Below are 20,735 nucleotides of genomic sequence, written 5' to 3'. Positions count from 1 at the left end.
GGTGGAGCCCAGGTTCTGTTGTATATCACCGGTAGCCGTGCGTGGATTTGGTCTAAAGGCCAGACTGAGGGAAGGCATCCAGGCGCATAAGTTTAAGCAGATCGCAAACTTCCACAATCACATTTTCGAGGTAAAATACAACCATCGAGGTTTGCTAGGATTACCAATGCTAATAAACGACAAACAATTAAAAGCAACAAAATAGATATATTTCTGACGCCGACTACTCTCTCTTCTGCACGTCATTCGGGAAGAGCTCGTACAACGGGGGTGAATGATCTGCATCGTCGGCAAGGATAGTAGCGATAATCGAACGTCCAGCAAACGCCCGACCTGCCAGTCCGCGTAGTGCAGAGCTCGCTCCTTCAGGCGTTTCGAACTTGATGTACACGCGACCCACCCCACGCTGTTCGTCGGTCTTCCCATCCCCAGCGGTGGCCCCAACAGCGCCTGGAGCCAGAACAGCACCACCAGCAGTGACAAGTGCGCCTGCATTCGCATCCCATTTTGACTTCTCCTTTTTGGCTGGACGGGGAATAGCAAGCGATCGTACAGGCCCGAATTTAGAGCATTCTTCACGAACGTCTTCAACAATTTCTGTATATTCGCCATCGTCTGTGAGGTCTTCAGGCGCAACCATGTTAAGCAATAGCAAAATGGTGGAATCACTCGGGTTGGGGTCTGCAGTCTCGGTGATGGGCATAATCGGACGTGGGATGGCAGGCGCGAAGAGTTCAGGCGGGACACCCGGTATACCCGACTTGGCGCCAACCGAAGCACGTTGGACAACGAGGAAACGGTCGCCTAGCTCCATGCCATTTAGGCCTTGAATAGCGATATCCGTAACCGACGGATCAACGTACTCGAAGAAGGCAAAGCCTTGGGAGGCGTTGGCTGTGAAAATAAAAATTTAGCTTGGCAACCTGGCAGTCTCGCCTGAACGCACCATTTCCATTTTCTCTGACCAAATTAAAGGCCTTTAATTCGCCAAAAGATTTGAGTAATTCCATGACTTGGTTTTCATCAAGATAAGTCGGCAAGCCACCGACGAATATTTTGTTGATCGAGTCAGGAACATTTGTCGAGACCACTCCTGGAACATGTACGCCCATGGGTGCCGAAAGGTCGGAGCCAGTATAGTCTTTAGGTCGACGAATCTTGAGTGGACCAGACTGGAACATGATCCCGTCAAATGCCATAGCGGCGGTAGCATCCTCGGCACTACGGAACTCGACAAACGCGTAGCTCTTTTCGTGATTGATCTGGACGCCAATGACTGGGTCACCACCTCCACCAGTGCCAATCTTCATCTCGACCATCTTGCGGTTGAAGAACTCTTGCAAGTTGTTCTCGTTGGCCTCATATGTGATATTTCCTACGTATAGACGGCGAGACTGGCGAGCGAGATTGGGTACACCAGTTCCGGGCGCGAACGAACCCTGGCCATAATGGATGGGTGGCAACGCGCTTGACATGCCCATAATGGTGGGTACAACCTGTGTGCGATTTGCTCCAGGTAGATTGAACATGCCTGATACACATGTGAGTTGAAGTATATATGGCAATAAGGCTACGCTTACCAGTATGCTTAGCCTGCATGGCAGTGTATCCTTCATATCCGGGTGCGCAGACATCCCATCCCGAAGCTCGACGAATCCGCTTTGAAAGGGGAATGGCACCTTCGGGAGTAGGCGACCGGCGCTCTGGGGTCCCATGCTCATCCCTGCGGCCACGTCCCCGACCTCCGCGGTCTCTGTCTCGGTGCTCGTCGTGTCTGCGGTCGTCACGCCGCCTGTCGTCATGACGGTCATAGCGGCGACGGTCCCTGTCTCGATCCGAGTATCGCTCCCGGTCTCGCCTATCATAGTCATCTCGGCGGCCAGGAGTATAGCGATCTTCGTCGCGGCGCCTATCGTGATCTCTGCGGTCACGATCGTCGTGTCTACGCCTATCCCGATCCCGTCCTCCTTCGCGGTCTCGGTCTCGGTCTCGATCTTCTCGGTATGAGCGCGAATCTAAGAACAATGTGGGTGAGTACCGTTATTAAGCTGCACGGTCAGTAGTCGTCGCATCAGACTTGGGCTCGAGCTAGCTAGCTGTACAACGTGGAAATAAAAAAAGAAAATGACAGCGAGAGGAATGAGCGACGAAGCCGCTGGGGACATTTGTTCTTACCCTTTGAGTCGTCTTTGGCACCAGATAGTGCCCGTTCAGCTTGCGCGAGAGCCTCTGTTATAAAGTCAGATTTCATTCATGTCCTAGCTGTGAGCAACCTACCGAGGTCTGCCATTGTCGTGGTGGATGAAAACAACCGTAGCCAAACACACGTGGGCGTCAACAACCCTAAGCGCCCAGCGGTGACTGAAATTGAATTTTATAGCCGAGTTTGGAGTTTTGTTTATCTAATTTGCCTTGTAGTCCAATGCTGGCGTTGCGGTCATTCCCTGGCCTATGGGTCATCCATGACACTCGGAAAAATAAATTTATGTTTACTCTCATGGTTCTCGTGCCTAAACACCTGAGCCCTGGTCTAGGCTCGGACGAAAGATCCAAATGCGGCTATGGGCCGGACTCGGAGCCCGGGCCATCCATTTGGCAGTTCCCCTCACGCCCGGGACCACATCCGGGACAGCGCAACACTATAAAATAGAAATAACCTCTCAGCCTGTCTCCCAGGTCTCATTCGCGTTGCCATGTTTGCCCCACTCTTCCTCGGGTTTGACTTGTCTACACAGGCTCTCAAGGCCTCTGCCATCTCTGTGGGCTCCGACCAAGTCCTCGTCTCTGCTACTGTCAGCTTCGACAAGGATTTGCCCCATCACAATACCTCTAATGGGTCTATCGTTAGCCTTGCTGGAGATGGTGAAATTACCACGCCCGTCGCATTGTTCCTTGATGCCATTGACCTGGTGATGCAACGTCTGAAAGACGCTGGACTCGAGTTCGGGCGAGTCCTCGCTGTTGGGGGCGCTGCCCAGGTTGGTCTTTTCGTCCAGCAACTTCTCAGTCTTCTAATTGGGTATTCTCCATATAGCAACATGGTTCTGTGTACTGGTCCCCCTCGGCCACGTCGCTCCTTGCGAACCTCGACCCCAGCAAGTCTCTCACCGCACAACTCGCTGCGGACGCATTCTCGCTTCCCAATGCCCCCATTTGGCAAGATTTCAGCACTGCCAGAGAATGTCGCATCATCGAAGCTGCCGTTGGAGGCCCTCAGGCACTATCAGATTTAACTGGAAGCAGGGCTTACGAGCGCTTTACCGGATCTCAGATCCTCAAGGTGCGCATGAGGCTCGATCCATACACTCTCATTGTCAACTGACAGTCGATTGCTAGGTTGCTTCTCGGACACCTGATGTCTATGCACGCACAGCCCACATCTCGCTCATCTCTTCTTTCTTGACATCCTTGTTCCTTGGCAAAGTCGCTCCTGTCGAAATTGCTGACGCTAGCGGGATGAACCTTATGAACGTTCACACATGCAAATACGACGAACAGTTGCTTGATATCTGTTCGGGTGGAACCGGAAATGGCCCGGAGTTGAGGGAAAAATTGGGCGGAGAGCCAGTAATGGGGGGCACGAATATGGGCAGAGTCTCCGGATGGTGGATCGAGCGGTTCGGATTCAATTCTGGTAAGCACGATTGGGTTCGTAGGGTTGGAAAAAGGTCCTTATATGCGTTGTTTAGATTGCCTTGTGACGCCTTTCACGGGCGACAACCCCTCGTCCATCGTGATGCTTTCGTCTCCGGGAGACGCAATCCTCTCCTTCGGGACTTCCACGACTCTCCTAGTCTCTATTCCTCCCTCCAACGAACCTCCAAGTTGCACAACCACCTCTCATATTCTGTCTCACCCTACTACAGCCGGCGGTTCTATCGCCATGCTCTGCTACAAAAATGGCGGCCTAACGCGCGAAGCAGTCCGGGACGAACACGCCTCAAGGTCCTGGGACGAATTCAATACTCTGCTGACTTCTACACCACCGGGTAACAGTTCCAAATTTGGCTTCTATTTTACCCTTCGCGAAATCATTCCCGACGGCGTATACGGAGAATTCTTCTTCGATCATACGAAGACTATCCAATCTCAAGACCTTACTCAAGCCGAACACACTCGGGCAGTAGTCGAATCTCAATTGATGAGCATCAAGACTCGCTTGCAAGCCATCTTGCATGGAAACGGCGGTGTTAAGCGGTGTATCGTGACGGGAGGAAGCTCCACCAACACCGCCATGCAGCAAGTTTGCGCAGACGTCTTGGGCTTGCCTGTCTACGTTGCCGAGGCTTCGGGATCCGCCACCGTAGGAGGTGCGCTACTCGCCCGATGGGGTTGGTACCGCGCAACGGGATCGACCAAGGGCTTGGACCATGCGCAAGACTGGCAGGGAAGGCGCGAAGAGATTCCGCTGGAAGCGACCCGCGAAGGTGGAGGTGTGCGCGTCAAGCTCGTCGCCGAACCTCATCCTGAAGCTGTTGAGGTGTATAATCTCCTTGTCCATGCTTACCAACAAAACGAAGAGGAGGTTGTGCGAGTTTGTAGGGCTCGCGATCTGGCTGCGACCAGCAAGCTTGTTTCGATTGCCACTAAGCCTGCGATAGGACTGTGGCGCTCGATCTTAGGTGTTTTCGGATTGCTACTTGATTGAAGTGGGTTTTCATATGCGTTCTTATTTGGGCTTTGGGTTGTACTTCAGAAGTTTTTTTTTTTGGGAATGGTGCTTTGTGTGTATGTATGTCGGAGGCCTTTGATAGACTGTGGTATTCGAACTGGTCGCAATAGATGCTATGATACTTTATGCCAGGCAGAAGTCTTTGAGAGTCCCGTACGTTGATTCGAAAATGTCATGGGTTTTGGGTCTGCCGGAAAGACTCGAAAAGAATCCACGCCTACAGACCGTAGATCGGCCCTAACACTTAATTTGGACAGAAATTTACCTCTTAAATTTCGGAAAGGTCTAGGCAAATCGAAACCGGGAAATATGTCCCTTAAAAATTCTCGTGTTCGTCGACCCTTGGCGGCTTCCAAATATTATGGCATATTTCACCGGATACACTCATTAAAAAGCATTTATAGTATTGAATATATGCGCACAGCCTCCAAAATACCGGTCTCCGCAATGTCTAGAATTGTATGACCTCACCATCCCGCTCCACAGGCAGGACACGCATATGTAAACCGCTATAGCAAACACTACTCACACCCTACTCTCTTCTCAACATGCCTAGATTATTCAACCGTAGGCGTGGTCGTGGCGAACACCCATCTGTTATTGACATGGGTTACACAGGAAGCAAGGACGAATCGAAGAAAATTCGCTCGGAGCTCTCAACCAATACTAGCCAGCCAGCGAATACCCCGAGCCCACATCCTCCCGCTGCCAGTAGCCAAATTCAACCCGATGCTTACTCTCGCAACACAGGAATTGGAGACAAATATGCACGAGGGTTCGGGGATATTGATACCGATCGCACCGAATTATTTGCTGGCCACCAGCCCACTCAACCACATAATCAATATAATGATAATGAGCCGGTGGATATGAACGCTGAAGAAGAGGAGGAAGCTGTTGAAGAAATCAAGCGAGATGTTAGAAGTGTCAAACAGGAATCTGTTCAAAGCACACGTAATGCGCTAAGAATTGCTCGGCAGGCAGAGGAGGATGCGCAAAACACCTTGCTAAAAGTCGGAGACCAATCCGGTGAGATTTGATTCGCATTTATATCCGACAAAGAGCAAGCCTGACGAATTTATCCAGAAAAAATTGCCAACACTGAGCGTCATCTTGACCTTGCTAAGGGCTCACATAGCCGCGCGGAAGACAAGACCAGTGAGACCGAGAAAATGAACCAGTCAATATTTCATCCACGGTTCGCTTTCAACAAAGAGAAGAAAAGGCAGAAAGAAGAGCAGAGAATTTACGATAGGCATGAACTTGAACGGCTGGAGCGTGAGAAGGCTGCATTGGATGTTCAAGACACACGCAACCGCCTTGGTAGAATCGGCTCATATGAGGGAGGAGATAATGACATCGATAACTATGGAGATGGTCAAGGAGGTGTTGTTAGAGATGCGCCGAGGCTTTCTCCCGAGCAGCAGCAAGCTCGCCAAACTGCGAGGGCAAAGTATCAGTTTGAAGCCACTGCATCCGATGACGAGCTCGAGGATGAACTAGGTAAGTGAATTGACTTGTTTCTTGCATTAGCTGATTGAAACCTTTTTATCAGATGACAACTTGGACGAGATACATGATGTTGCTAAGCGGCTTAAAGGGCTGGCTGAAGCTTCAGGCCAAGAACTTAATCAGCAGAACCCGCGCCTTGGAAGAATATCGAACAATGCCGATAAACTGGACGCCAAAATCGTACAAACGACAGGGCGCTTGAAGCGCATTAAGTGATTAATTCGGTGTATGTACGAACGCCTTGTGAACGCCGGATAAATCGTTTCTCTCATAGCAGTATCATGAGCCACTGACAAACTGCAGGTTCAATGCGAGGGGGAATCAAACTCCGTGATCTTAGATAGATCTGAGTATAGTACCAATGCAAAAGCTGAATGGAATTCCCGGCAAATAGACTGAAACGCGTTTGGTACTTTTAGTCTATAGGGACAATAGCCATCAAAATACCCGCACGCTTGCACATGGTAATCAGCCTACCGATCTTTTGTACTGATCATTTCGCTGAGACCAGATTTTGGCTTAAGAATGACTGCACAAACGATCCGACATCATTACATGCAAAGCTATGCACAGGGAAGCTAGCAGAGGGGAGGGAGGCAGAAAACAGGCTCATCGGAGTCAAAATCTGTGCTTCGAATGTACTCGTTTACTTTTTTGACAGATCTGAAGCGAACTTCCCAAGCACATGTCAAGCAGTCACCGCCAGCAGGTGTGGCATACCTACCCGCCTGAACCTCTTTAAGAATATTGAATTTAGGTTTTATTTTCTCTTTTGACTCTCTTATTCAAACATAAAAACAAAGGCCTTCCTCTTAACATGTACGTATACGTAACTTCCATCTCGTCGGCGACCAGCAGCCAGTGGTTCGTTGCTCCGTTGGGTATCTCACCAATGGGTTTATTTTGTTCTATCTAGAAATAGCAAGCTTTTGATTAAACTCGTTTCCTCATGAATATTTTACGTATTGATTGGTGCTGTAATAGTACATGAGTTTAAACTCGAGCTCTAGGTCATTATTAGCGCCCGTGAATCAGCCTGCATGGACCACAAACCAACAGATGGCAATGCACCGAGTCCGAGATAACCGTACTCCCAGTATAAGTGAGAAACAAGCCAATACCTTATATCGAAGGTAGTGTGCAAACACCTCTTGTTATTGGGCAATGGCCAAAGACCACCCTGGCTAAGCTCTCTGGTCCTACTGAAGGGATTCGAACACTTATGGAATAGGCAATCTTTGATCAGTAAACAATATCGTCGAGGTTACATATCTAAGAGGAGGGGAAACAGGGCTCTCTGGAAGCATATTTTGTATGTATATTTTGGGGCTGAGTTCTTGCCAAACGCAAGTTCCGCATGCCTTGTGGAAGGAGGATCTGATTTGGTACCAATTTGAGGGTGTCCAATAAGATAGCGAGCTACAGGGCAGGATTGGGAATAATTAGATACCCGAATGGTTTACTCCTAATTGTGGGTCGTTTGTAAGGAATGGCCGAATGGAAATCGCCAAGATTTGGAGGGGTTGCGCTGTGTAGGAGCTTAATATAAAATTCATGCACTCCTCATTGTGCAACAATAGGTCCCTCGATGGATATTTATGTATAGATCGCATCAAGTAACTACCCAGACTCGTTCGGGGGGACACAGTGCACAGAAAAGCCCCGCCATTAAAGATTTGGAGGGGACCTAATATTATGATGAACTTCAAACAGTGCTCTACAACAATTGGGTACCAGAGGCTGATAATGCTGATATTCTTATTAACCTTCCTTGAGCTCAGCACCATAGTCAAACGTGTAGAGAACATACATCCCACACCAGGATGGGCTGTATGCACAGGCCAATCTAGACCAACGGCGATATAAGCGCCGGTAGCCAGATTAGGTCATATATTAGTCCAAGGGACCGCTTTCGTGTCAGCCCACTTCATCGCCTCACCACCGTCCCGTCGGCAACGTAGCACCACCGAATCCTATAAAAACTCATCTCTCCCGCTCCCCTCGACTGCAACTTCCTGTATATTACCATCACCATGCCCAGCTGGTTCAGTCGCAGCAGTAGCCGTAACGAAATACCTCCGGTTGCCGAAGCCGCCCCTTCGAGCGGCGGGGGTGGCGGGTACGGATACACGAACAGCCGCAGCGACGAAGACAAATCCCGTCAGGAGCTGTTTGCTGGGGCCTCAAACCGCCCGGCTGATGCAGCCAGTATCGGCCCTCCCCCAAGTTATCGTTCCAATGCCAGTGTCTACAACCAATCCCGCGATGGCGATCCGTATGCCAGCTCATCTTATCAGAAACCTACCGTTCAAACCGACCGCTATGCCCGCAATGCGAACGTTGGCGACAAGTATTCGCGCGGTTACGCGGATGTAGACAATGACCGAGCGGAGCTGTTTGCAGGCCGCCAACCTACTCAGCCTCGACGCCGATTTGACGACGACGATAATGGTCAACAAAGGCAGCTCACTGCGGAGGAGGAAGACGAAGAGATCGAGGGTATCAAGCAAGACACCAGGCAGTTGAAGCAAGAATCGGTCCAAAGCACTCGTAACGCGCTAAGAATCGCACGTGAAGCTGAAGAAACCGCCCGTAACACCCTTTTGAAACTCGGAGATCAATCTGGTTAGTTTCAATGATTTAGTTGATTTACTAAAATTTATAATAACACGTCAATAAATAGAGAAAATCGCCAATACTGAACGTCACCTGGACCTGGCCAAAGGCTCCACTAACCGTGCCGAGGACAAGACCGACGAACTCAAGCAGCTCAATCGCTCCATCTTCCGGCCGGTTATCGTTTTTAACAAAGATGAGAAGCGCCGTAAGCAAGAACAGCGGATTGCTGATAGGCACGAGCAAGAGCGTTTCGAGCGTGAAAACGCAGCCGTCGACGTGCGCGATTCCCACAATCGTATTGGACGTGCTGCTACGTATGGCCAACGATCGGGAGATGGGGGAGACGACAACTATGGAGAAGATGCGGAAGGTATTTCGAGCGGACGAAGGAACTTGCCGCCTGAGCAACAGAGGGCCCGGCAAGCTGCGAGGTCGAGGTACCAATTCGAAGCCACTGCTTCTGACGACGAACTCGAAGATGAACTAGGCAAGTGTGGATTGCACCCTTGTTTTTTCAATCACACTAACGATGTCCCGTTATAGATGACAATTTGGACGAAATCCACGATGTTGCGAAGAGACTTAAGGCACTGGCTGTGGCTTCTGGTCAGGAACTGGACGCACAAAACGCGCGCCTGAACAAAATCACAAACAAAACCGATCAGCTGGACACCAAGATTGTGCGCGCTACCGATCGCCTCAAGCGCATCAAGTAGAAGTACATCACTTTACGGGATTCATTTGTCTGGACTTCTCGATTGCAACGTGTACAATTATACTTTAGATATAACGAATCGCATGCTTTGGACCATATCCAATAAATCATTTCGTCTTCGCGAGCTTTCCGAGTTTGCTGTTCAGTTGCAATACAGTTGAGCCTCTTGAACCGCATGATGACAGTGGATATCTCACCCCCAAAATTGAATTGAACCTGTGCTCTATTTGAGCCCAAATGATTGAGTAGCTATCTCCTAAGTGCGGTGTGGAGGCTCGATCGTCTACCATGCCCTAGTATAATCATAGGATCTAGATTGCAATGATCTGCATTGCCCATTGTTTACTTGCCAAGAGTATCAATATAGCTGATCCCTCGAGCCGATCAGATGTGGCTCAAAACTGGTATCCTTGAGCTCGGTTTGGTTTTACACATCGCTCGGTAATGCGGGAATATCATGTCCAATTCGCTTGTAAGTCACCGCGCGGCATCGTTCCTATATACGAACTAAAAATGTCCGGTGTTTCCGGTGTAATCCGGCGTTAGTAACGGGTAGCAAGATAGTGATGACATGATTGGCCGTGCATTGCATTGAAATTGAACAATGACGACAGTCGCTAAATAACTTGGGTTTGACAAGAACACAAACAAATTTTAATGTACAATGACTTATACATAGTTACAAAGGAATATAAGAAGCACAATTTTACAGTATTAGCTAGTCCGGTTTCGTCACCGTAAGCGTGATTCTACATCAATGGAATGTCCACTCCTACTGCCCTTCACACATCGTCCCAAGTCGCGCCTAGGCCTGGGTCATTCTTCATCTTCCGAATTATCTTCTTCGTCTTCGTCTCCCCTTCTTCCTACTACACCGGCATCCCGATCTAGAGAGATCTGTAGTTCGCCGAAAAAGGAATCACCCCTACGTCGGTGTGCATACACCCCAATTTCCGGACCCCCCAGTCTTTCGACTTCCAAGTCTGTGCTGGGACTATCCAGCTCGTCATATCCTAGCCTGGTCCTAACCATCTCTCTCACATCCGGGATCTCGACTCGAACCACATGGTGTACAACCTGCACCGCAGGGTGAGCCTTGTCGAACGCGTTTTGGAGATCCTCGCGGGCTTGAGGATCTGCCCACTGCGAGGATCGGTGTATGGCATCAATAGCGTCCAGGCCTGGGGCGCTCGTGAGTGTGGCGACAAATGTCACACATAGGGGATGTATTGTAGAAGTCGAAGAAGAAACGGGGACATTGACTACGATACTTTCGGCGGGTGGTTCGAATAAGGGTGATTTGGGACATCTATTCGGAATAGTAGCTGAGCGCTGTCGGAAACAAGCGCGAGCAATAGGCTCGGTGTTACCGTGTGTCACACTCCCGGATTTTACAGCCGCAGCGCCGGATTCGTTGTTGTTGGAGTCCACCGCAGTACCCGGCATATGTCGGTCATCGCAGCCCGTGAATCCGTTTGCGCGCAGCTCTTTGTCCAAGACTTCCCAGACCCAGGTACACTCGTAGCGAAGGCCATTGCATGTCCTTTCAAATCTTGGATCGCGTGGGGCAAAGTGTGGGGCGATAGTGCATCCCAACGGAGCATTGGGATCTTGACGGACGGTAGCCGAAAGAGAATGGAGAACGTATGAATGGCGATTCGAGTCAGTACTGTGCCGAAGTATAACTCGAGGACAAACAATGGTAAGCGTTGCATTGCCCGGGTTTTTAGAGCATGGCTGAATAATGGAGTCAGCGTGGGCAGGGCGGTACTTGAAACAACGGGGGAGAGGATGGGTGGGTTTACCTTTACGATATAAGCCCCACTAAGCGTTGACCTAATCTGGTTGAATTCTGCCGATTGGATTGTCATTGTGCTTTCGAATGTGGACTGGAACCCGCCCGGCACGGTGTTACCCGTATGGACATCGGCTAGGTGGAGGCGTGATCGAGCCACAACGAAATCCTTTTCATTGGGAGGCGCATACAATGTAGATACCGGCGGTGGGGGAAATACCGGAGAGAGGTGAGAACTGAGGAGGGTCGTAAAGCGAGCCTGGGCTGGAGCGACGGTACGACCGATGTCTTCCAAGAGCTCACTCGTCGGACGAATGAGAAAAGGTGTAATAAGGTAAACAAATTCTTCGTAATGGTTTGCGGGGCGACGGTCGGAAAACGAGTGCTGTACAATTGCTGGGGGTGCACGGTGCTCCCGGAAGAGGCGGTCGAGAGCCCCTATGAGCTCATCATGTTGGGGAAAATGCGTACATGGAGCGACAGCGTAGGTACTGACATTCATGTCGGGGAAGAAATTAGCTACGTAGGATGATTGGAAGTGGCGAATCTAGAATTAGAGTGGTGAAGAACGTAATGATAACCTAGGAGCTCGAGCTGGTTTTAACTGGGGACAAATGTAGGATGACAACGAATCACATACAATATAGGAGGTCCTAGTTTCGGATGAAGCGGATAGGGGCTCCGCACTGCTCGGACCCACTTGAAAATACGAGTCGAATGCTAAGATTATTTACTTGTTTGCCTGAGGGGTGAGAGAAAGTGTAAAGGGGCTCGATCTTCGTGGAAAACAGAACTCGATACACGGGAAACTCTCTCCACTGACCCTATCGAAAGCACACGACCCGGGTAAAAATTCTTGGAGTTTGACTACCTTGAGCCACTGCCCCCGGTTTGTTATTTGCACAAGGATTTGGGCCGCCGCATATGCTCCATAATAGGATGCTACCAGGCTGCTGGGAATAGTCTCCGAATGTTGCGCTCACAAACTTCGCCTAGTTGAAAGCACAAATAAGGTCCCTGACGTAGACTTCGTTTCTGATAGGATGAAGGTGTAACTATAGTGTGGCTGTCGCATTTGGGTGACCAAATTAAGAAGCCTTCCATCCCCAGATATATCAGCCAAGGCACCGACATGTAAGCACCATCGTGATCGTACACTCAAATTCGACATGCTTGCGTCCTTGATAGGAGGATACACATGCAATAATTTGTGCATGTGCGTGCGTTCCGTTCCGCATGTTACCACATAGGCTCCTGTTTCAAAACACAGAGCTCTGGGTTAAGACGTACAAGACGTCATCATCGCCGTCCCGATAGTCCACCCAGGAATTTTCAATTATTGGTGTGTACGTTGGCTCGAACAGACGTGGTGGGTACTGGGTCCGGAAGACGCGCCGACAAAGACTCGGAGTGCTGTGGATGCGCGTGTGTTATGTCAGGCTAGCCGGATTAGTAAGCTATTCGTAACCCCACCCCTTCACCCCAACTGTCGGGGTTATACGCGTTGGGGGCACGTTGTCAAAAACATATATATAAATTCATCCGAGGCAATTAACCCTGACTACTCCCTCCACCATGGTTGAGACGGACCATTCCAAAGTACAGCATTTTATCGGTATGCTGCTTTTTATGCGTTTGTTCTGCATGTATTTACCTTTGTAACAGGGGGGAACTCGATCGATACAGCTGCTCATGACAAGGTTTATGAGCACGTAAAAGCCCAGGGCGGACACACCGTGATTACCAAGGTACGCCCGATACCCAGCCTTCATCTAAATGCTAAACACCTTTCCTCGTGCAGATCCTCATTGCCAACAATGGTCAGTCTGTCTTTAATTTGGTCACGCCGCATACCACTGACCGATTCCTATTAGGTATCGCTGCGGTTAAAGAAATTCGTTCTGTACGCCAATGGTGCTACGAGACGTTCGGAACGGAACGTGCAGTCGAGTTTACCGTAATGGCAACTCCAGAAGATCTCAAGGTCAATGCGGATTACATTCGAATGGCTGATCGCTATGTCGAAGTTCCTGGTAATAACTATGCCATACATGGTTTTTCGTATTTTAACGCGCATTGTCAGGCGGAACCAACAATAATAACTATGCAAATGTCGATCTTATTGTAGATGTAGCCGAACGTGCAGGTGTACACGCCGTATGGGCTGGTTGGGGCCACGCATCCGAGAATCCTAGGTTACCAGAATCTCTGGCTGCATCACCGCACAAGATTGTTTTTATTGGTCCCCCGGGCTCCGCTATGCGATCCTTGGGCGACAAGATTTCATCCACCATCGTGGCTCAGTCGGCGGATGTGCCCACTATGGCCTGGTCCGGCTCCGGGATCACTGATACAAGAGTCAACGAGTCCGGTTTCGTTGAGGTCCCAGATGAAGTATATAAGGCAGCATGCGTCACCAGCGTGGAAGAGGGTCTTGATCGTGCCGAAAAAATAGGCTGGCCAGTTATGATCAAGGCTAGCGAAGGTGGCGGCGGCAAGGGGATCCGAAAAGTTGATAGTGCTGGCGCATTCAAAAACGCATACAATGCGGTTGCCGGAGAGGTTCCAGGTATGTGGTTCGATGGAATGACGTGAATTCAATTTTTAACGTACTCTGTTTACAGGATCGCCGATTTTTATCATGAAGCTTGCCGGCTCTGCCCGTCACCTCGAGGTACAGGTCCTTGCCGATCAATACGGGAACGCTATATCACTTTTTGGCCGCGATTGCTCCGTGCAAAGGCGCCATCAAAAGATCATTGAAGAGGCGCCCGTGTCCATCACTAAACGGGAGCGATTTGAGGACTTGGAACGCGCAGCTGTGCGACTGGCGAAACTTGTAGGATATGTTAGTGCGGGGACAGTTGAATGTGAGGATCTCCAAAGTGCTTCTCGATCTCCGGCTAACTGATTGACTGCCTGGGTTTAGACTTGTACAGTCCCTCAGAAGACTTGTTTTACTTTTTGGAGCTTAACCCACGTCTCCAAGTCGAGCATCCCACTACCGAAATGGTCACAGGAGTAAATCTCCCCGCTGCTCAGTTGCAGATTGCCATGGGTATTCCTCTCCACCACATTCGTGACATTCGCCAATTATACGGGCTTGCACCTCATGGCACCTCTGAGATCGATTTCGATCTCGTTAAGCCAGAGTCCAACCAGCTCCAGCGCAAACCCCAACCCAAGGGCCATGTCGTTGCAGTCCGAATCACGGCTGAAAATCCTGATGCAGGATTCAAACCTTCCAGTGGAACCTTGCAAGAGCTGAATTTCAGATCCAACACGAATGTCTGGGGTTACTTCTCTGTCGGCTCAGCTGGTGGTTTGCACGAGTTTGCCGACTCTCAATTTGGACATATCTTTGCATACGGGGCGGACCGTGAAGAAAGCCGGAAAAATATGGTTGTCGCACTCAAGGAACTGAATATTCGAGGCGACTTCAGGACTACAGTTGAATACTTGATCAAACTTCTCCAGACACAAGCATTCACCGAAAACACGTTCACAACCGGCTGGCTTGATACGTTGATTAGCAATAACTTGACCGCTGAACGTCCTGACTCGACTTTGGCCGTTATCTGTGGCGCCGTGATGAAGGCACACGTGATGAGCGAGGCTTGTTGGGCCGAATACCGAGCAATCCTCGACAAAGGTCAGGTTCCTGCGCGCGATACTCTCAAGACTGTGTTCGGCGTTGATTTTATCTACGAAAATACTCGCTACTCGTTCACTGCTGCTCGCTCTTCTCTCACCACTTGGACTCTCTACCTTAATGGTGGCCGCACTATGGTTGGAGCTCGCCCGCTCGCAGATGGGGGTTTGCTTGTCCTGCTTGACGGGAAGAGCCATTCGGTCTACTGGCGCGAGGAGGTCGGTGCCGTACGTGTTATGGTCGACTCGAAGACATGTTTAATCGAACAAGAGAACGATCCACTCAATTGAGAAGCCCAAGTCCTGGCAAACTGATTAGATTTTTGGTCGACACTGGGGATCATGTTAGGGCTGGAGAGCCTTATGCTGAAATTGAGGTGAGGCTTAAATATTGAAAGGTGGAATTACCTACTAACCGATAGCGAGTAGGTCATGAAGATGCTCATGCAACTTATCGCTTCGGAGGATGGGACGGTAATGTTTGTCAAGCAACCCGGAGTAAGCCTCGAGCCAGGTGACATCATTGGTATCCTTACTCTTGATGACCCTGCGCGAGTCAAGCATGCGAAGCCGTTCGATGGACTCCTGCCAGCGATGGGCCCTCCTAACGTCATCGGCAGCAAGCCTCATCAGCGTCTTCATGCTTCGATCGAGGTCATGCACAATATCCTTGACGGGTTCGATAATCAAGCCATAATGTCCAGCACTCTTAAAGATCTTCTTAACGTGCTTCACGATCCTGAACTACCATTCTCCGAATGCGCTGCAACTCTCGCCTCGCTCTCCGGTCGTCTTCCATCGAAGCTTGAGGACGCTATCCGGGCGGCGATTGACACGGCCCACGCGAAGCCTGCCCCGCAAGAGTTCCCGGCCGCGAGGGTACGCAAACTTCTGGACAATCATCTTCAGGAAAATGTCAGGGCCCAAGATCGTCCCCTTATCAGGGCCCAGTTTGGTGCTCTTTTTGATATCGTCGATCGTTACCGAAATGGGATCAAGATTCACGAATGGTCAGTGATCATTGGCCTTCTCCAGCGCTACGAATCAACCGAAAAGCTATTCGGTGGAGGTCAATTTGAAGAAAAGGTTCTCAAACTTCGGGACCAATACAAGACAGAACTCGACAAGGTTGCTGCACTTGTGCTCAGCCATTCCAAGGCGCAGAGCAAGAACAAGCTCGTTTCGGCACTTCTCGACGAAATTCAACGCCAAGTTCCTGGTCCTTCTGTCGGCGGTATCGACGAGAGCTTAAACACGGTACTTCGTAGCATCGCCGCGCTGGAAAGTCGCTCTGCAACACAGGTCGCGCTCAAAGCACGCGAGGTACTTATTCGAACCCAGCAGCCGTCGTATGAGGAGCGTTCGTCTCAGATGGAACAGATTCTCACTCAATCAGTCCGCACTGGCTACTACGGCGAACAAGGCGCGGGTCATCGTCAACCTTCGGCCGAGAACTTGCGCGAATTGACAGATTCGAGGTTCATTGTGTACGACGTCTTACCAACATTCTTCACCCATAAGGATCGATGGATTTCTCTGGGTGAGTTACCTGTATGTTCTATCTAAGCGCAAGCCATTCTAATTCTGAGGTTTAGCCGCCATGGATGTATACGTCCGTCGAGCTTACCGTGCATATAACCTCATTTCCGTCGATTATGAGGAGGGCGATGATCTGGACGATGGTGATGCCCCTAATATCGTGTCTTGGAGGTTCAAGCTTGGACAGTCTAGTTCTCCTCCTTCTACCCCTCGTCTGAGCGATGGGTAAGTCCCATTCTATCGCATAGGAAAACGATATTTACCTCTTTTAGTGTCGATGCTCCAAAACGTTCTGGCTCAGTCAGCGATCTAACTTATATTGTCGATAGTCGTGAACCCATTCGTACCGGTACCATCGCTACATTCCCCAATTTCGATGTGCTATTGAACGGCTTCAAGAAGGTCGCAGAGCAACTCCCTCACTTTAACCCGGATGATTATTCCCGTAGGCATGGTCAAGGCGTCCAACCCCCTAATGTTTTGTACTTTGCTTTGCGTGTCTTCGTCCCCTCCGACGATATGGAAGATGCGGCATGGCGAGAGAAGTTACTTGCGCTCGTCAACAACAAGATCTCAATCCTCAACGAACGCGGCATCCGCCGTGTCACTTTCCTCATATGTCGACCCGCTCGGTATCCCTGGTACTTTACCATGCGTGACATGGGTAACCAATGGGGTGAAGAAGAGGCCATTCGTAACATTGAACCCGCACTTGCGTACCAGCTCGAGCTCAGTCGCCTTTCAAACTTCAAACTTACCCCATGCTTCGTCGACAATCAACAGATCCACGTTTATCATGCCGTCGCCCGTGAAAACCAATTTGACAGTCGCTTTTTCATCCGCGCACTTGTTCGACCTGGCCGTCTACGCGGAAACATGCGAATGGCTGATTACTTGTTATCCGAAACTGACCGCCTTGTCGGCACCATCCTTGACGCCCTCGAAGTCGTTGGTTCTCAGCACCGAAACACCGACTGCAACCACATTGCACTCAACTTTGTATACAATCTATCCGTTACTTATGAGGAAGTTGTTGAGGCGATTGCTGGCTTCATTGAGCGCCACGGCAAGCGACTCTGGCGTCTCCACGTAACTGGGGCCGAGATTCGCATTGTACTTGAGGACGAAGAAGGAAATATTTCCCCCCTCCGATGCGTCATCGAGAACGTATCCGGTTTTATCGTGAACTATTTTGCTTACCAGGAGATTATGACCGACAAGGGTACCAAGATCCTCAAGACCATTGGGACCGAGAAGGGGCCGCTCCACTTGCAGCCTGTCCATTATCTTTATCCGACCAAGGAGTCACTGCAACCCAAGCGTTACCAGGCACACATCATTGGCACGACCTATGTGTACGACTTCCCTGACCTTTTCATGAAGGCCCTTCATAACCTCTGGATTGACGCGAAGAATGGTAACCCGAACCTGGTTATTCCCAAGAAATTGCTCCAGTCCAGGGAACTTGTCCTGGACGAGAACGACGAGTTGCAAGAGGTTGACCGCGCTCCCGGGAATAACACATGCGGTATGGTTGGTTGGGTATTTACCGTATATACCCCCGAGTATCCAAAGGGTCGCGAGCTGGTCGCTGTCGCCAACGATATCACGTATAAGATTGGCTCATTTGGACCCCTTGAGGACCAATTCTTCTATCTAGTCACCGAGTACGCTCGTCAACGTGGTCTTCCTCGCATCTATTTATCCGCCAACTCTGGAGCTCGTATTGGCTTGGCCGAGGAAGCACTCAGTCTATTCTCGTGTGCATGGAACGACAAGGACCGCCCTGAACAGGGTGTCAGCTACCTATACCTCACTCCCGAGAATCACGCGAAGCTCAATGAAAAAGGTGCTGGTAGCGTTTTGACCACTCAAATTGAGGATGAAGGCGAGACCCGCTTTAAGATCACCGACGTAATTGGTCTACAAGATGGTTTGGGTGTTGAGTGCTTGAGGGGGTCTGGTCTCATAGCAGGAGAAACTTCGAGGGCCTACGATGATATTTTCACAATCACTCTGGTTACTGCTCGATCGGTTGGTATCGGTGCCTATCTCGTTCGTCTTGGTCAACGTGCCGTCCAGGTCGAGGGCCAGCCGATTATTCTCACCGGAGCTCCTGCACTCAATAAGGTTTTGGGTCGGGAGGTGTACACCTCTAACCTACAGCTCGGTGGTACCCAGATCATGCACAAGAATGGAGTCTCCCACTTGACTGCTGCAAGCGACCTAGAAGGTGCTACTCATATCTTGAGATGGTTGTCCTTTATCCCCGAACGTAAAGGCGCAAAACTACCAATCACCACTGCTTCAGACCCTTGGGATCGTGACATTGAATATACGCCACCAAAGGGGCCATACGACCCTCGCTGGTTCGTTGAAGGCAAGGTCGATGAGGCTACTGGTGAATTCCTGTCCGGATTCTTCGACAAGAAGTCGTTCCAAGAGACACTCAGCGGCTGGGCTCAAACTGTGGTGGTTGGACGTGCTCGCCTAGCAGGCATTCCAGTCGGTGTTATATCAGTCGAGAGTGAGTTCATTTAGGTTTAATGTGGACTGATCTGAATGCCCTTTACTCAGCCCGCACGATTGAACGAATTATTCCTGCCGACCCTGCGAATCCGGCATCATTCGAGCAGCGTATTATGGAGGCTGGCCAAGTAAGCGATTTAGAATGTGGAATGGCTTCTTGCTTATACTTCACAATGACTAGGTATGGTATCCCAACTCTGCCTACAAGACCGCACAAGCTATCTTCGATTTCAACCGCGAGGGTTTACCTCTTATTGTATTTGCCAATTGGCGTGGCTTCTCCGGCGGCCAACAGGACATGGTAAGTGTGCATGATTCACAAAAGTAACACAATATTGAGGGTTTCCCATAGTACGATGAGGTCCTCAAACAAGGGTCCAAGATCGTTGATGGCCTCTCGAGTTACAAGCAACCCATTTTCGTGTACATTGTGCCTAACGGTGAACTTGTAAGTATCTCGAGTATACTAATACTTGAGCATCTGCTTATATACTATCTGGGCTGCAGCGTGGTGGTGCTTGGGTTGTTTTAGATCCTTCTATCAACTCGGAGCAAATGGAAATGTATGCAGATGTGGACGCACGCGCTGGGGTCTTAGGTAAGCTCTTTCTGAAATTCGGTAAGCGCGATCCAACTAACCGCTGGTATAGAACCTGAGGGTATCGTGGAGATTAAGAGTGAGTGGAGTTACTAAACTATACTCACTCAAGTTAATATAATTTATTTAGTGCGCCGGGAAAGATTGTTGGCGCTCATGGAGCGTCTAGACGATTCGTATTCTCAGCTGAAGACCAATAGCAAAGACAGCACGAAGACTGCAGAAGAGCGTGCCGAAGCCTCGCGCGCCCTTGCTGAACGCGAGACACTTCTCATGCCAACCTACAAACAGATTGCCTTGTTGTACGCTGATCTCCATGAGTAAGCTGCTTTGTTGAATTAATCGACCAATTGCTAACCACCCAATCCAGCCGGACTGGGCGAATGGCCGCAAAGGGGTGCGCTCAGCCGGTAGTTTGGAAGGATGCTCGTCGCCACTTCTATTGGGCATTGCGCGCACGTTTAGCGCGTAACGCTGCACTTGCTGTGATTGCGGAAGCAAGCCCGGAATCCCTTCCGACCCACCGAACTCGCCTACTGGAATCTCTTGTGCCATCCGACATTGATCACAATGACAAGCGGAAGCTAGCCGAGGCACTCGAAGCATTGGACCTGACTACCGCGCTCAGCTCGGTTCGCCATGCGGAGATTACTCATAAGATTGTTGAGCTCTCTCAGAACCACAGGAAGGCAACTTTAGAGGGAATATTGCGGGTAATTGATACGCTTACGGATGAAGAAAAGGTGGCTATTACCGGTGCTCTGCACACTAGCTCAGGTGGAGGTAAGCACGTCTTTTGATTTTGTTTGACAAAACTAATACATGAATCCTAGGGCCCCCATCATATTCCCATCCTTAGTCGTAGTTTGGGGTTAGGCATTCGCTTTCATTATTTTTGCATTGGCACTCCCTTTTTCCTTATACTGGTTATAGTTGAACATAAATGACTACAATACGTCCAATAAATGATTGTGTGATAAACGTTCAACGAATGCCGTCCAAGATCGGCGGGCGAGCATGCTCGACCTGCCCTCTCAGATAATCTCACTCCAAGATAGCATACGATCATACAATCAGCGTGTTCGAACGCGATCCACGGGGGTGA

The 20,735-nt window shown here is 50.0% G+C and overlaps 6 protein-coding genes across 6 annotated transcripts; 4 read left to right on the top strand and 2 right to left on the bottom strand.

The window, feature by feature from the left end:
* Positions 1-223: 223 nt before the first annotated feature.
* On the bottom strand, positions 224-2,290 carry RhiXN_05224 (RNA recognition motif protein; the record flags this gene model as incomplete). The annotated part of the gene is made up of 5 exons (XM_043325040.1): positions 224-894; positions 947-1,531; positions 1,581-2,015; positions 2,176-2,229; positions 2,278-2,290. The coding sequence occupies 5 exons, from the start codon at positions 2,288-2,290 to the stop codon at positions 224-226; spliced, it is 1,758 nt and encodes a 585-aa protein (XP_043177459.1).
* A 403-nt stretch (positions 2,291-2,693) lies between these two features.
* RhiXN_05223 (FGGY-family carbohydrate kinase) lies at positions 2,694-4,648 on the top strand (the record flags this gene model as incomplete). The annotated part of the gene is made up of 4 exons (XM_043325039.1): positions 2,694-2,978; positions 3,035-3,280; positions 3,337-3,634; positions 3,690-4,648. 4 exons carry the CDS (start codon positions 2,694-2,696, stop codon positions 4,646-4,648), a joined length of 1,788 nt encoding a protein of 595 aa, XP_043177458.1.
* A 572-nt stretch (positions 4,649-5,220) lies between these two features.
* On the top strand, positions 5,221-6,400 carry RhiXN_05222 (transporter protein Sec9; the record flags this gene model as incomplete). Its single annotated transcript, XM_043325038.1, has 3 exons — positions 5,221-5,701; positions 5,759-6,175; positions 6,228-6,400. 3 exons carry the CDS (start codon positions 5,221-5,223, stop codon positions 6,398-6,400), a joined length of 1,071 nt encoding a protein of 356 aa, XP_043177457.1.
* Positions 6,401-8,217: 1,817 nt separating this feature from the next.
* Positions 8,218-9,519, top strand: RhiXN_05221 (transporter protein Sec9; the record flags this gene model as incomplete). The annotated part of the gene is made up of 3 exons (XM_043325037.1): positions 8,218-8,809; positions 8,868-9,296; positions 9,347-9,519. 3 exons carry the CDS (start codon positions 8,218-8,220, stop codon positions 9,517-9,519), a joined length of 1,194 nt encoding a protein of 397 aa, XP_043177456.1.
* An 815-nt stretch (positions 9,520-10,334) lies between these two features.
* RhiXN_05220 (uncharacterized protein) lies at positions 10,335-11,815 on the bottom strand (the record flags this gene model as incomplete). The annotated part of the gene is made up of 2 exons (XM_043325036.1): positions 10,335-11,255; positions 11,324-11,815. 2 exons carry the CDS (start codon positions 11,813-11,815, stop codon positions 10,335-10,337), a joined length of 1,413 nt encoding a protein of 470 aa, XP_043177455.1.
* A 1,073-nt stretch (positions 11,816-12,888) lies between these two features.
* RhiXN_05219 (acetyl-CoA carboxylase) lies at positions 12,889-20,430 on the top strand (the record flags this gene model as incomplete). The annotated part of the gene is made up of 17 exons (XM_043325035.1): positions 12,889-12,928; positions 12,979-13,061; positions 13,115-13,133; positions 13,188-13,346; positions 13,397-13,882; positions 13,938-14,183; positions 14,243-15,192; positions 15,394-16,504; positions 16,560-16,728; positions 16,776-19,030; positions 19,081-19,160; positions 19,214-19,333; positions 19,385-19,480; positions 19,540-19,630; positions 19,683-19,709; positions 19,761-19,950; positions 20,001-20,430. 17 exons carry the CDS (start codon positions 12,889-12,891, stop codon positions 20,428-20,430), a joined length of 6,552 nt encoding a protein of 2,183 aa, XP_043177454.1.
* Between the last annotated feature and the right edge of the window lie 305 nt (positions 20,431-20,735).

The sequence above is a fragment of the Rhizoctonia solani genome, chromosome 2 (genome assembly GCF_016906535.1).
Source record: "Rhizoctonia solani chromosome 2, complete sequence".
In the NCBI taxonomy this organism is placed as follows: Eukaryota; Fungi; Basidiomycota; class Agaricomycetes; order Cantharellales; family Ceratobasidiaceae; genus Rhizoctonia; species Rhizoctonia solani.
The sequence above is the reverse complement of the archived record's forward strand: the minus strand, read 5'-3'. Positions and strand labels throughout refer to the sequence as shown.